The sequence below is a fragment of the Cetorhinus maximus genome, chromosome 24 (assembly GCF_964194155.1).
Source record: "Cetorhinus maximus chromosome 24, sCetMax3.hap1.1, whole genome shotgun sequence".
NCBI classification, from domain to species: domain Eukaryota; kingdom Metazoa; phylum Chordata; class Chondrichthyes; order Lamniformes; family Cetorhinidae; genus Cetorhinus; species Cetorhinus maximus.
This window is the reverse complement of record NC_135902.1, coordinates 18,598,887-18,614,776: the sequence shown is the minus strand read 5'-3', so window position 1 is coordinate 18,614,776 and position 15,890 is coordinate 18,598,887. Positions and strand designations below refer to the sequence as shown.

The 15,890-nt window shown below is 45.2% G+C and overlaps 1 protein-coding gene across 1 annotated transcript in view; it reads right to left on the bottom strand.

Annotated features, from left to right (window-relative positions):
- Positions 1–15,890, bottom strand: part of LOC144699562 (transient receptor potential cation channel subfamily V member 6-like) — a 57,042-nt gene that overhangs the window by 7,736 nt on the left and 33,416 nt on the right. Inside the window, exons 12-13 of the mRNA XM_078570603.1 lie at positions 10,993–11,059; positions 7,032–7,300 (exon numbers count right to left, since the gene is read on the bottom strand). Of these exons, the coding sequence (XP_078426729.1) occupies positions 7,032–7,300; positions 10,993–11,059 (336 nt within the window). The remainder of the gene's footprint in view (positions 1–7,031; positions 7,301–10,992; positions 11,060–15,890) is intronic.

Here is a 15,890-nt window from a genome sequence, read left to right as displayed (position 1 = left end):
CTCCTCCTTATCAATTTTAAACCCTTCTAGTGGCTGAGTTTCCTCCTCTGTCACCATGGCCTGGGCAGCATCTACCTCATAGATGCCTCTTGCTTCTATGTGTAAATCCCCTTTTTGGTCCCTAATCTGCCCTACTCCTCCTTTTACCACCCTTTTACTATTGATGTGCTTATAGAATACATTGGGACTTCCTTTTATGTTAGCTGCCAGTCTTTTTTCATAATCCCTCTTGGCTTTTCATATCTGCTTTTTCACTTCCCTTCTGAACCTTCTGTATTCAGTTTGGTTCTCAATTGTACTTGCTGCCTGACACCTGTCATAAGCATACTTTCTTCTTTAATTTAATTTCTATGTCCTTTGTCATCCAGGGAGCTCTGGATTTGTTTGTCCTATCCTTCTCTTTTCAGGGAACATACCTTGACTGTGCCCAAACCATCTCATCTTTGAAGGTAGCCTATTGTTCAGCTATTGTTTTTCCCGCCAACCTTTGGTTCCAGTCTATCCTGCCCAGCTCCATTCTTGCCCCACTGAAGTCTGCTCTGTGCCAGTTGATTATTCTTATTCTGGATTGACCAATATCTTTTTCCACCATAATCCTAAACCTTATGATACAATGATCACTATCCCCTAAATGTTCCCCTACTGTCACTTGATCTACTTGGCCCACCTCATTCCCAAGAACCAGGTCTAGCAGTGCCTCCTTTCTTGTTGGTCTGGACAAATACTGCTGTAGGACATTCTTCTAAACACAATCTAGGAACACTTGTCCCTCACTGCCCCTTACACTACCACTATCCCAGTCTATATACGGGTAATTAAAGTCCCCCATTATAATTACTCTACGATGTTTACACCTCTCTGTAATTTCCTTACAGATTTGCTCCTCTATATCCTTCCCACTAGCTGGTGGTCTATACATCACCCCGAGCAACGTAATTGCACCCTTCTTATTCCTTAGCTCTAGCCAAATCGATTCTGTCCTTGAATCCTCTGACACATCCTCTTTCTCCAGTACTGCAATACTCTCCTTAACCAAAAATGCCACCCCTCCTCCTTTTTTCCCTTTCCTATCTTTTCTGAACACTTTGTAACCAGGATTATTTAGCTCCCAGATCTGCCCTTCCTTATGCCAAGTCTCCATTATCGCCACAATATCATAATCCCACAAGGCAATCTGTGCCTGTAACTCCCCAATTTTATTAACTATACTCCATGCATTCACATACAGTGTAATCCTGAATTAGACTTCATTACTTGCTCCCTTACTCCAACTCCATCTATTAACTTACTAATCTCTATTTTAGTGCTATCTGCCTCTCCCAGCATTCTGTGCACTCTGGTATTACTTTCTAATACTCTCTCCTGGTTCCCACACCCCTGCTGACTTAGTTTAAACCATCCCCAACGGCACTAGCAAAATGACCCACAAGGAACTCAGTCCCGGCTCTGTTCAGATGCAACCTATCCAGCTCGTACAGGTGCCATCTCTGCCAGAGCCAGTCCCACTGTCCCAGGGGTCTAAAGCCCTCTCTCCTGCACCATCTTTCCAGCCACACATTCATCTGCTTTATCTTCCTATTTCTGTACTCACTTTCACGTGGCACTGGGAGTAATCCGGAGATTACTACTTTAGAGGTCCTGCTTGCCAATTTTCTACCTGGTTCCCTAAATTCCGATTGGAGGACCACATCCCCCTTCCTACCTTTGCCGTTAGTACCAATGTGGACCATGACCTCTGGCTGTTCGCTCTCCTCCACAAGAATGTCCTGCAGCCGTTCTGTGACATCCTTGACCCAATCACCAGGGAGGCGGCAAACCATCCTGGAGTCACATTGACAGCCACAGAAACGCCTGTCTGATCCCCTAACTAAAGAATCGCATATCAGTACTGGCCTTCTGCTCTTCTTCCTCCCCTCTTGTACAGCTGGGCCACCTGTGGTGCCATGGACCTGGCTTTTGCTACACTCCTCCAAGGATTCATTGCCTTCACCAATATCCAGAATGGAAAACCCAGTTAGTGAGCAGGACCTCTGGGGACTCCTGCAATACCTGTCTATTTTTCTCTTGGACTGCCTGGTGGTCACCCATTCCCTTATCTTCCTGCTTGCCTCTAATGTGTGGTGTGACTACCTCTCTGAACATGCAATCCACGTAGTTCTCTGCCTCACGGATGCACCTCAGTGACTCCAGCTGCTGCTGAAGCTCTGAAATGCGGAGCTCAAGCTTGTGCAGCTGTCTACTCATGGCTCCATGTGCTCTGGCAGTGTCTACAGTCTGCAATATTGTGAGCTTCTTTTTCCCAATCAATTCTTTTTGTACTTCAAGGTGTGCAGGGCTCCAAATGAGCTGCTAGAAGCCTTTCATCTGTATGCTTAAATTTACATTTTCTGGCTTCATTTTTCAAACTTGCTATGAAATTGTCACCAGGCTCACCCAATTCTTGCCTCAGGCCTTGAAATTCACATTGGTAGATCCGATGATTTGAAAATGGCTGGAGGTAAGTACTAAATTTAAAACAAAATTATCTGGGTTTCTGCTGTTGTCTTCAGTCAGCTTCCGGCTATTAATAAATTTAACCCTTTCTCTCCTGCCCACAAAAGGTTGTAGCTGAACCTTTCCTCTTCGTGAGTGCCTTTTAGAAACCTGCTGAATATTAGCCCACACTTTTGTTTAAACTTCTCAAATACCTCTATGACATCATCATGTGCTAGAGGTCTGTGTTTATTGCAGCAATGGCTACTTCATTTTTGCATGATTCATTCAGTTTTGTTCTCCTTTTCTGGCACTAATTAAAGATTGATTTTTCAATTTAATCAGCATTGAATTCATTTAGAATGTTTGGTTTTTTGCTCACAAATCCCTCTGATGCCACCATGTAATGCCTTCTGGTTCCCAATAAGTTACAAATAATCACACTTTAGCTTCAAAATGCTGGAGCTTCATTAAGTGTATTTCTTGCACCTCATCATATGGCTGGTAGACTGATGCTTTGTTCCTCGGCACATAACCACAGTGCAGCAGAAAATCTGGCAGCCCAAGATATATATTCACATAACAATTGGTTCCTAGCTCTTTACAAATAATTGAACGATATAACAATATAGCAGTCGGAGCCAACACACAGCTCCACCTCACTCCACTTGTGACTGAGAAGGCATCAGAAGACTCTCCACCATCCAGGACACAAGCAAACATGCCTTTGTGGAATTGCCACGCCATAGCGATGAATTTTTCTGGACAGCCAAATTTTGTCTTGATCTTCCATAGGTCCTCACGACTCACTGTCGAATGCTTTAGTCAGATCAACAAAGGTTGAGTACAAGTTGCAGTTCTGCTCTTGGCATTTCTCCTGGAGCTGCTGTGCAGTAAACACCATGTGAGCTGAACCATTACCTTTTCTGAAGCTGCATTGACTCTCTGGTAGGAGGTCCTGTGTGCAATTAAGTCATTTTGTAGGACTCTTAAAAGTATTTTCCCAGCAATGTGCAGTAGAGAGATTCCATGATGGTTGTTGCAAGCTCGACGATTTACCTTCTTTTTGTAAGCGTGAACCTTTGATACATCTTTGAATTCACGAGGAATGGTTTGGTAAGTTTTTCAATAAGCATTGTGCCCCATCTTGTATATTTCACCTGGTATTGCATCTGACCCCAGTGCCTTGCCGCCTGACAGGAGACTGATTGCTTTCATGATCTCAGCTTTGGCGGGGTGTCAGCGAGTGACATGTTGACTTCAATTTGGAACAAGCAAACAATTGTCTCATCATTAATTGTTTAGGGCTGATTCTGAACACTGATAAAATGTTCTGCCCATATCTTCAGGATTTTGTTCTTGTCTGTAATCAGTGCAGTACCATCAGAGTCGAGGAGAGAATGTCTAGAAACTTGTAGACTGTAGATTGTCTTTGGAGCATCATAAAGGTGTTTAGTTTGGTTTCTGTCTGCATATGATTGTATTTATTTTGTCTTTTTGCTTAGCGAGCAAGCCTGCACCTCTCTAAGCTTTGATTGAATGATTTGAGAATGGTTTTCTTTGATGCAGATGAATGGTTGTTTAGGTCAGCTCTAAGGAGACAGGGTTTCTCATGCAACAGAGCCTGAATCTCCTCACTGTTTTCATCAAACCAATCCTGGTGCTTAAAGGTGTTGGGTCCCAGATATTCTATAGTGGTTGAGTGCACCAGGTGTCAGAAGGCTATCTAATCATTCTCCATGCTGTGAAAGACAAGCTTAAGACCATCTATCTGGCAATTCAGATCTTGTGAGAAGCTTTGCCTTTTGGTATTCATTTTGAGTCTTGAGATGTTGAGTCTCTTATTGACTTTTTTCCCCTGGGCATGGCTCTTGGGTTGAATATACATCGTAACCTTTAAGACAATGGGTGGGATTTTTCGATCCTGCCCGCCGCTTGGATTGTCCAGTCCCGCTGAAAGCCAATGGTTTTTGGCCGGGCCACTGAATCTCCCACAGTGGGTCCCGCCACTACAGGGCCGGAAACTCCCAATGAGTCTATGGTCAGTCCAACAATCTTCTCCACACATGGTTTTGGTCAGCCTGATATGCTGCCTGTCCTTCCTTCCGATAATAACATAGTTAATTAGATGCCAGTGCTAAGAGCGCGGGTGCATCCAGGATGTCTTGTTTCAGTTTGGTAGATAGATCGCAGTCTTGGTAATAAGGAGGTCAAGCTCTGTATATGTCTTCATATGTTGTTGCTGTTACCAACTCTGTTTCTCCCTATAACTCCCTCTCAGTTCTGATGGTTTATGCTAACCCTGGCACTGAAATCATCAAGGACGCTGAGTGTCTTTGACCTTGGCACTGCAGTATAATATTCTTGGTCTCATTGTGCTAACACAGAATATTTACTGAGGTCAGGAAAACATCTACATTATTGGATCACTTAAGATAGCTTCCTTGCCATGAGGTCTGCAAGAAAGAGCAAGATCATGAGACATTGCATCACTTCCTGTGATGCTGTAACTGTGTCTTATTAGCATATCACATAGCTAGAATTAACCCCTTATACTGCATGCAGTAATCAAATATTCTAGCTCTCCACAAAATTTATCTTTCACCTTTTGAGAGTTTGTCATCGTAGGTGCTAAGCACTGAAAATGGTGGTATGACTTTTCCCTGTGAGGCAAAGTTACAATGTCATGAGTCATCTGGGCCTTTTGGAAGGCTGGCAAGTTTGGAAACCAGGTTGGATTTGATAGCAAATGCTACTCCTGATTCACATTGTTCTTCATTACTGTGCTCACTCCAGGAGGTGTATCTATCTCCAGCTTCTGTAATTTGCTCTTCATCAGCTAGGCGAATCTCACTTAATGCTGCTGTAGAACTTATATTTGGCAAATTCTCTCCTAACTAGGGTTTTTCATCTCATTTGCCTGTCTGCTCTAACATAGTCCATGAATGCTCGCACAGTCCACGTGCCAATGGTAAGCAGTGTTACCTTTGTTTTGTTTATACTTGTTGTGCAACTGCTCTAATGGGATCCCCATCAATGGTGGTAAATTGGCCAGGCTAGGTAAAGCAGACAATGTTTCAGGAACATTATATATTCCCTTCCTCATGCCATGGAGGTGGGCAGTGTGATCCTGAAGATGGCTGTTCAGTCACTCACGGGGCTTCCAAAGTCCACTGCCTCTTCAATCTGGTGAAAGATAACCCTATGGTGTGAGCCACCTGTGTGCATGGTTGCAGCTACAGCTTCCAGTGCATCCTCACTTGCTGCTCCATTGCTCCCCCAACGCCACAGGACTCAAAAGCTGTATGAAGATGCATTGTTAGGTGATGTCTTGATTTGTGCGTGAAACAGATTATAGTGAGGGAGAGTCGCTCTACATCAACCTCACTCTTCCATTCAGGCACATCTGATTCCAGTGACAAGACAAAGTCGAGATGGCTGGAGATGACTCTGGAGGCAGTGGATGACCTTGATACCTTGAGTACCTGACCATGCTCCTAGCACTCCACAGTGCTTTGCTTAATCACTTTTATGACCTTTAAATTTGCATTGAACTCTTCTGCCCACACCACCGAGTAACACTTCGTATGCAAGGCTAGGCAAATCCTAACTTACCAATGGGGAGACACATCAGCCAGCCTTGCTTTGTGTTGCCCGCCTGTTGAGATGGTTTGCCAGGGTGTGGCTGCTGCCACATGTAAACAACTACTTGGAACAAAAATGACACCTGGGTGCTGGTGAGGACTCGTAAAAGGTGAATCTCTCCAAAGAGTGCAACAAGCCCCTCTTAACAGAGATACTATCCCTCCCACATGCACCCCATGCACCTGGGAGTTGGTTAGGCCAGTTGGCTGGATAGCTAGAGGATGGTATAGAATAACGCCAACAGCACGGATTCATTCCCCATACTAGCTGAGGTAGGTCTTGAGGCCTACCTCCTCGCCTCGTCCCATTGTGATATCACAGCATAAACCACGATTAACAACCCTTGGACAAGGAGGATGCTACATGAAGAGAGTGAGTGAATGCCTTCACGAGAAAATGGGTCAGAAAGAAAATCAAAGGGAAAACAGTACTAAAGAACTGTTGCACTGTTGGAGATGCCATCTTTCAAATGAGACATTAAACCATGGCCCTGTCTTCCTTCTCAGGTGGATGTAAATAATTCCATGGCGCTATTTTGTGGAAGAGGGGAGTCGTCTCCCTGGTGTCCTGGACAATATTTATCCCTTAATTAACACTGATTTTAAAAAATGCTACATCACTGTTGGCCTTGCTGTGTGCCAATTGCCTACCACAGGTCCTACAATGCAACCGTGACTACACTTCAGAAGTACTTAATTGGCCGTAAAAGGCTTTGGGACATCCTGAGATTGTGAAAGGTACTATATAAATGCAGGGAAATATTTATTTCCCTTGCAAGTGCTGTCATCTGTTGGGGGCATGGAATTAGGCCCAATAATGTAAAAGGACAACAAGCTAAGAAAATCCCATTTCTCTTCATTTCTTCCCTACTTTTCAGGCACAAACAAACAAACTAATGCTTATGAACTCAGTACCTGCGCTTGCCAGAGTACATCCAAATTCTTCATCACCTTCCGGAGTGTATGGGCAATCAAGAAGATGAAGAGAATAGCCATCAGCTGGAAAGTCATCATAATGTAGGACACGTATAAGATCTTGACCATGAAAGGCGTGTACTTTTCATAGTTCAGTGGGATGTCGAGGAGTCCAAAAAAGAGCATGAACAACAGGAAAAGCAGATTCTTATAGTCATTAAAGCGAATCCACTGGGAAGGATCAAGCTCTTGGAATGACATGTGTATGGCTGGAATGATAAAAAAAATTGTCAGCATCAAACTCTGAACCTCACTGTGTAACTTGAATGTGGTTTATAGGGATTGTCAAAAAACATTTATCAAAGAACCACACAAGAGACATGTGGTGAAGATAGCAGCACACGTAATTAAGGGGAATTTGGCCATTTGTATAGAGGGTGGTGAGAGGGCAGGTGTTATGACCGATGCAGTTGGTAAAGCAGAATTATTTAAAAATCCCAGAGGGAAACTTTAAACGACTGTCATAACCTATAATTTTAAGTGTTATGTTTGAGATGCGACTCTAAATTCAGAAATCAGACCACCAGTTCGAGGTTTTACATTAAACTAAATGAAACATTTTATTAATTTACACAAGTTAAAATATATATAGACATGGTTACAAATTACTACGATCATAATTTTTAACGAATTCCCAAACTAATCTCAATTAAGGCAAGAGCAACCCATGAACCTAACCAAACACCAGGCAAAGTATTTTCACCTTATGCATTCAAAATGAGGTTCTTTTTACTTTGGTTCCTGTGAGGACAGTTGGAGGCTTACAGCTGCCTTTTGATTTCACATTGCCTCTGCTCTGCACACCCGAAAACTGCTGAAGTTATACCTACCACTGTCCATTGAATGTAAATTCTCATTGTATCACCAACCTCTGAACTAAACCTCTCTAACAATAAAACCCCTTCCATAGTAGCAATTTTATTAATAATATAAACATATTGCTTGGCATCTGCTAGATAGGTGATCGTTTTCACCCCACTTCTTGAATGCTCTCTTCAAAAAATGCAATTGCACTCTATCTTTCTTACATATCAAAACTAGTACATATCAAAGCACCCAGACTAGCTTAATCCAATTAAGACACACCCACAAACAACTTCTATTTTAAAAGAAAAATATTTCCCAGTAATATTATATACATTAATTGCTTCACGACAGCAGCAAGCAAAGGATGGGATTTTCTGGCCCCGCCCACCGCTGGGAACATCCGGTCCCGCTGAAAGTCAATGGACTTTTGGCTGGCCCTCCACATACCCTGTGGCAGGTCCTGCCACAGCAAAGCCAGGAAACCACAGCCAAAGATGGCATGATTTGAAAATTTGCAGATCGCACAAAATGTAGAGATTTCAAGAGGACGTAGACAGGCTGGTGGAATGGGCGGAGAGTGGCAGATTAAATTTAATGCAGAGAAGTGTGAAGTGATTCATTTTGGTAGGAAGAACAAGGGATTGCAATATAAAATAAAGGGTACAATTCTGAAGGGATTGCAGGAACAGGGAGACCCGGGGGGGGGTTTGTGTGCAGAAATTATTGAAGATGGCAGGGCAGATTGAGAAAGTGGTTAAAGAATCACACTGGCTCGAAGAGTTTATAAATAGAGGCATAGAGTAGAAAAGGGGGTTATGATCAACCTTTATAAAACACTGGCTCAGCTTCAAGTGGAGTATTGTATCCAATTCCGGGCATCACATTTTAGGAAGTATGTAAAGTCTTTAGAGAGGGTGCATAAAAGATGTGTGAGAATGTATGAGAGAGTTCAGTTACATGGATAGATTGGAGAAGCTAGGGCTGTTCTCCTTAGGGAAGAAAACGTTGAGAGGAGATTTGAAACAGGTGTTCGAAATCATGAGGGGACTGGACAAAGTAAATAGGAGAAACTATTCCTAATGGCGGAAGGGTGAGATCCAGAATGCACACATTTAAGGTGCTTAGCAAAAGAACCAAAAGCTCTATAAAAAGCTATTTTATGCAGCAAATGGTTAAGATCTGGAATGCACTGCCTGAGTGTGTGGTGGATTCAATCGTTGTTTTCCAAAGGGAATTGGATTTGACCTGAAGGGAAGAAATTGCAGGGCCACAGAGAAAGGGCAGGGGAATGAGACTAGCAAAACTGCTCGTGCAGGGAGCCAACATGAACTCCTTCTGTGCTGTAACCATTCTATGATTCTATTCCATAAAAGGAGTTTTCTTGGAATGGGTGGGTGAGGCAAGCAGTGTTCCTCAGAGGCCTTTTGTGACACCCATACGCAAACATCTAGACTTAGGAATCAGCAGAATAATACTGAATTTGCTAATAACATCAAATTGCAGAATTTGGCAAACTATGACAAGCATTGTCAAGGACCGAGATAGGGCAGATAGGTGGCAGGTACAGTTTGATGCAAAAAAAGTGAAGTAATTCCACATAAAAGAAAATGCACCATTTAAAATGGAGTAGAGGAGGCATCTTGATGGGACCTGCACAGGTCAAAAAGGGAGACATTGCAAACAGGGAAGGCAAATGGAATGATTGACTTTTCATTTAGAGAAATGGAAAAGGCTGTTGAACTTGTACAGTGCTTTTGTTATGCCACAGTGTGTGCAGTTAAGGGCATCCCATTATAGCTAGGGTATAAAAACAATGGTAAAAGTGCAGCAGATATTTATTGGGATGTTCTCAGGGATGAGGGGATTATCAATAATGGTGGGAAATTTGTGAAGCTACTTTACATCAGGGCTGAGAAGGAATAAAAAGCTGAGATAGAGATCTTCAATATTGCCAAGGGGTACAACAAGCTAAGTAAAGTTAGATTCATTTCACTGGTTGATGAGATAATAAATTGGGGACACAAATTAAAAACAATGAGAAAAAAATTAAAAAGATTGAACAAAATACCTTCAGAGGGACAGTGTTCAAAATGGGCAGTTCTTCCCACAAACCATTCCTGAAGCAGAATCTATAAATTCTATTACTATGGAGCTGTTTGAAAGAGAGGATCATTAAAGATGATGTTGAGTAAGAAGGAGTCAGTGACCTGGATATTAAATTTAATGGGGGGGGGTTGGTGGTGACATGGTTGGGGTTAAGCAGGTGAGGGTGGATTTGGACAAGAAATCTGAGAAGCTGGATTTTCCCGCATGTTGTGGAGTTTTGTGCATTTCTGGGGACAGGTCCCCCACCTGGACGTTAGCTTGATTGACTTTCAGTCAGGCAGAGTCCTGGAAAAGGCTGCAGACCAAGGTAGGTATGATCCCAAGTTTGGAAAACAGTTTGATTCCCGGAGGAAGGAGAGGTTTGATTCCAAACCCCGGGGGTGAGGGGAAGTCTGATCTCGGATCCCAGGAGTCTCTGTATGGAAGGGAGGGGTTCTGATGCAGGGGGCGGAGCTTGAGGGGCCAGGTGCAAACACATCTACTGCCTCTGACCCACAAGGAGTGCTGTAAAGGCATTTCCCTTCACCCTGAAGCTCTCCTTTAGCTGTTAACTTATAAAACTGATTAAATCAGAGTCTGCCAGCCTCATCAATATATTGAAATTGTCAACCTGACTCCCGGGAATGGGCTGGTTAAACCCAGAATGGGAAGGTTGGATTTCTAAAATTTTAACCTCCAGTCTGATCCCAACTGACCCGATTCTGTGTTTAATATTCAGAGCGAGGGGGCTCTGTTGGAGAATGATAAAGCAGATTTGATGGGGCCAGTTTCTAAGTTGGAACATTCTGTGATTATATGATTCCATTGTAGTAAATTCTACAGTTAAAAATCTGAACAAAAAAAGTGGAGAATGTTGCATTTGCTGTTTTAACAAAATTCCAATCAATATTGGGGCAATACATCATTCTGGGAAAGAAATACACTTAAAGTCAATATATAATACCCACATCAATAAAACATTAACAAAATGATATGTATTTAAAATTACCTGTTGCAAATCCTATAAGCACCATCACCATTAATATCACAAATGTCAAGAATTTCTCCAAAATAATCTGAGGAGCAATGAAAGAAATCTTTTAATTAACATTTTCTGCAAAGGTGGGTGCATATTGTTTATCTGTCTACACGGCTACGTTGCCTAGCGACAGCATATATTGGAAATTCAGGTCACAGCTGCCCATTAATTTCCTGACCACAAACAGTATAAAAGGTATGTACCTCCATTATAACACCAAAGGAAGGAATGTTACACGAATGCATCAGCTACTATTATTGACCAACAGCTATTTGTGGTCTGAGAATTTCTTAAATCTTACTAAAGAAAGGTTTTAATAACTAGATATAAAAATCATTGCATACCTCAATCATTGATAAAAAAATATATACACACTTGATTTACAGGATGCAGCACAGGGGTATGAATTTTCTACATTCAGCTCTACTTAGCTGACTGCCACTGCTTTGGGATTTACAATCTATTGAAACACAGGAGTGAGAAAAGGCCATTCAGCCCCTCTAGCCTGCTCTGCCATACAATCGTTACAAAAGTATAATAACTTTCATAATATTTTTCTGGTTTGTTGCAAAGTAGGTTTATGGGTGTAAGTATAGTTGGTTCTATTGGTGTGATTTAATTACATTTGGAGTCAGGTAGACTGTAAGCTTGGAATTATCAAAAGAAGCTAGGTGTAGAAATGTGCTTGAAATGCTGATGAGTAAACATGGGGCAGAATTTTCAGTTTGACGTGTGGGGGGCAGGCACACGGTGAAGTCCAACGCGCGCCCGTCGTCAATTAACGGGTTAGTTAAGGTCCATTAATCTTCAATCGCTGATTTTTAGACACCCGTGCAATCTTCGGGTCGGCGCATGAGCACAACAGGCAGGGGGGTAAGAGACTTTTCTATGAACCTCATCCATGGGCGGGATAAGAGGGCTCAGTGGGGTTGTCAGTCTGCTTTGTGGAGTATTTATTGGACAAAGTATTTTAAATTTGCCTGTGTGATCTGCAGCAGTTCAGAACGCATTCCAGCAGCTTTCTGTGTACTTTGAACCTTCAGGTCAGCACTCTGCAGTCAGTAATCTTTAGTGGGCCTGTAGCTTTCCAGAAGTCTCCCCTTAGCCTGGGTGTGGGGTCTGACATGTCCACTGGAGGCAGTTCCTCTGAGGAGGGAGGGAGGGCTAGAAGGAGGAGGAGGCCAGGAGCGCACATCAGCCTCCTGGGGAGCCACCTTTGGGAGTACAGGCGCAGGTACAAGGGGCGCAGGGCCAAGAGGTAGTCCAAGGTGGAAGGGGCCGCAGAAGACGCCACTATCCTGCTGCCAGGGTATACAGGTGGCAAAGAAGCTACTTCAATATGTGTGAGGTGCAGTGCTGAAGGAGGCTCCGACTGTCAAGGGAGACAATCAACTTCATCTGTCGGTTGATTGGGCCTGAGATCTCCGCTAACTGTGTGAGCGGACACCCCATGCCAGTGGCTCTAAAGGTCACAACTGCCCTCAACTTCTATGCCTCTGGCTCCTTCCAGGGCTCAATGGGTGATCTTTGCGGTGTCTCCCAATCAGCTGTCCACACTTGTGTCAAGCAGGTTACAGACGCTCTGTTCAGACGGGCATTGACCTTCATCCACTTCCGCTGCGACCAGGCAAGTCAGGCACAGCGAGCTAGAGGCTTTGTGGCCATTGCTGGCTTCCCCTGCGTCCAGGGCGCAATAGACTGTACACATGTGGCCATCAAGGCACCAGCAGGTGAGCCCGGTGCCTTCGTCAACAGGAAGGGATTCCACTCCACGAACGTGCAGATAGTGTGTGACCACAGGATGCTGATTCTACAAGTGTGCAAGATACCCAGGCAGCTCCCATGACGCCCACATCCTCAGACACTCCCAGGTGTCGGGGCTCTTCAGTGCTCCAGCCCAGCTTGATGGATGGCTGCTGGGTGACAGGGACTATCGCCTCAGAAGGTGGCTCATGACGCCTCTCTGCCATCCAAGAACAGAAACTGAGCAGCAGTACAATAGGAGCCACGGCACCACAAGGGCTGTGGTGGAGAGAACCATTGGTCTTCTCAAGATGCGCTTCCGATGCCTGGACCGCTCAGGGGGCGCACTCCAGTACCCCCCAGATCGTGTCTCAGTGATAGTGGTTGCATGCTGCACTCTCCACAATCTTGCGCTGGAAAGGGGAGAAGCAGTGGACGATGAAGACGTCAACGCATTGTCTGCGGCTGCACACGATGAGTCCAGCAGTGATTCCGAGGATGAGCATGCACAGGGAAATGCTGAGGAGGTAGACGCTAACCCGGGACTACACCAAGGAGGCAGGGACACCCGGGAGGCTTTAATCCAATGAAACTTCAGCTTGCACAGCACCTAAGTGCAAAATCTGCCAGGTCATCAGCAGGAACTAAGGGCCTTGTACATAAATTTGAATGTCCACACAAACACTCATGGCATTTTTCTTACACATACACATGCAGAACAAACGAGCTACCCTCAGCCATGGCCACACATCTGAATTTTAATTTCAACATCAGATGTTCTCCCAATTGCAAAACAATACTGTAAGCAACCAAAAATAAATTCTAAGGACCTAATCTCGGGCCAACACAAAAGCACCAGTGAGAAACCCGTGTTGTGCTTAATGTTTCTGTCTGCGGGTGCTACGTCTTGGTGCTGCCCCATCGCTCGGAGTGGCATCTGAGACAGCCTGCTGACTCTGCTGTCCTGTTGGCCTCGATGACCTTGGCGGTCGTCCTCTGGCCCGTGGAGCCTGTGCTGGGCCCACCTGGGAGGGAGCTGCCAGTTCCACAGCTGGCATCTCCCCAGTCGTCACAGCCTCACTGGATGAAACGGTCACTGGGAGAGGGGTGGAGGAGCTGGTGCCCTCACCCGGAGGGCCGTGAGAGGAGCCCGCAGATAAGACAGGCAGATGCTGCGCCGACATGAGGTCACCTCAGATCCTGCTCACTGTAGATAGATGGACAATGAGCTGAGAAGCTTGAAGCCCACACCATCTCCCACATTGGCACCGACCAGCTGTGGTCAATGCCATTGTGAGGGTTTGCAGGTCCGAGCGTAACCTGATTGTTCTCCTGGAGGCATCTCTCCACGAGAGTCGCCACTCTCTCCATGGAGGATGCATGGCACTCAGCCGGGAGGCTCATTGCATCAGTGATGCTCCGCGTGGACTCCTCCATCACGGACACCAAGCGAAGCACAGCCTCACGCATCACTCCCAGATGCTCCCGCACCCCCGGCTGCATTTCCTGCAGCTGCTGCGCTGCGGACAACTCCAGAGGCACATCATCACGGCCCAACTGAGCATGTGCCTGGTCCCCTGCAGTCCTCCGACTGCTGGTGCCATCGGCACTCTCTGTCAGCTCCTCCAGTGAATGTGAGGTGCCCTCTCCACTGTGCCCTGGTACACTAGCCAACATTCCAATGCCCACCGAGGTGCTAGTATCTGTGTTGGTGCCTTTCTCGCAGAAATGGTGTGACGCAGGTGAGACTTGAGGGCCCTCAGATGTGAGAGGGGCATCTGCAGCTCCTCCTGGTGGCCATGCTCTGATGATGCTGAAATGAACAACAAGGACAGTGGATCAGTTAGCGTACACACAGTGACAAACTTCATCCCTTTCCCCCTGGCTCATTATGCGCTCAACCTTCCAGAACCAATGGACACGAACATTGGTGGGGTGGTAAATAGTGAGGAGGATAGCCTTACATTACAGGAGGACATATACGGGCTGGTCAGGTGGGCTGATGAATGCCAAATGGAATTTAATGCGGATAAGTGTGAGGTGATGCACTTGGGCAGGACAAACAGGGCACAGGAATACACGATGAATGGTAGGACTGTGGGAAGTAACGAGGATCAGAGGGACCTTGGTGTGCATGTCGACTGGCCCCTTAAGGTAGCGGGACAGGTACATAAGGCGTTTAAGAAGGCATATGGCATACTTGCCTTTATTAGCCGAGGCATAGAATATAGGAGCAGGGAGGTAATGTTCCAACTGCAGAAAACGCTGCTTAGGCCACAGCTACAGCACTGCGTGCAGTTCTGAAATGCGCTTTATGGGAGGGGTGTGATTGCAGTGGAGAGAGTGCAGAGGACGTTTACCAAGGTGTCGGCTGGCCTGGAGAGTTTCACTTATGAGGAGAGATTGCATAGACTGGGGTTATTTCCCCTGGAGCAGAGGAGATTGAGGGGAGACATGATTGAGGTGTCTAAACTTATGAGGGGCATAGATAGAGTCGACAGAAAGGAACTTTTCCCCTTGGGATCAGTAACCAGGTGTCATAGATTTAAGATAAGGGTCATGAGGTTTACAGGGAATGTGATGAGCAACTTTTGCACACAGAGGGTGGTGGGATTCTGGAACGCACTGCCTGAAAGGGTGGTAGATGCAGAAACCCTCATAACATGTAATAAGTATTTGGATGTGCACTTGCAATGCCATGGCATACAAGGCTATGGGCACAGTGCTGGAAAATGGGATTAGAATACTTAGGTACGTGTTTGACCCGCGCATCCTCGAAGGGCCTTTTTCTGTGCTCTACACCTCTGACTCTATCGGTCTGTGACCGAGCAATGTTGCAACAATGACAAATTTAACACTCATCAGTGCTATGGGTGTTGGGAGGACATTGCGGATCTCACTGTTGTTGGCCTCAAATACCTGGCCATTCCACCCCAGCCTCACCGACACCAGTTGACCTGGGCGCATGGTGCCTCTCAAGCTCAAGGGCCTCCTGCTCAAAGTGGCTTAATATCAGGAGGTGAGTCTGGCCGCCTCCAGTCCTCACACGCTCTGAGGCATTAAGAGCATTCTTCTCCTGAGAAAGAGAGAACATCATTCATTACGGCAAATTGCACATGGACTCT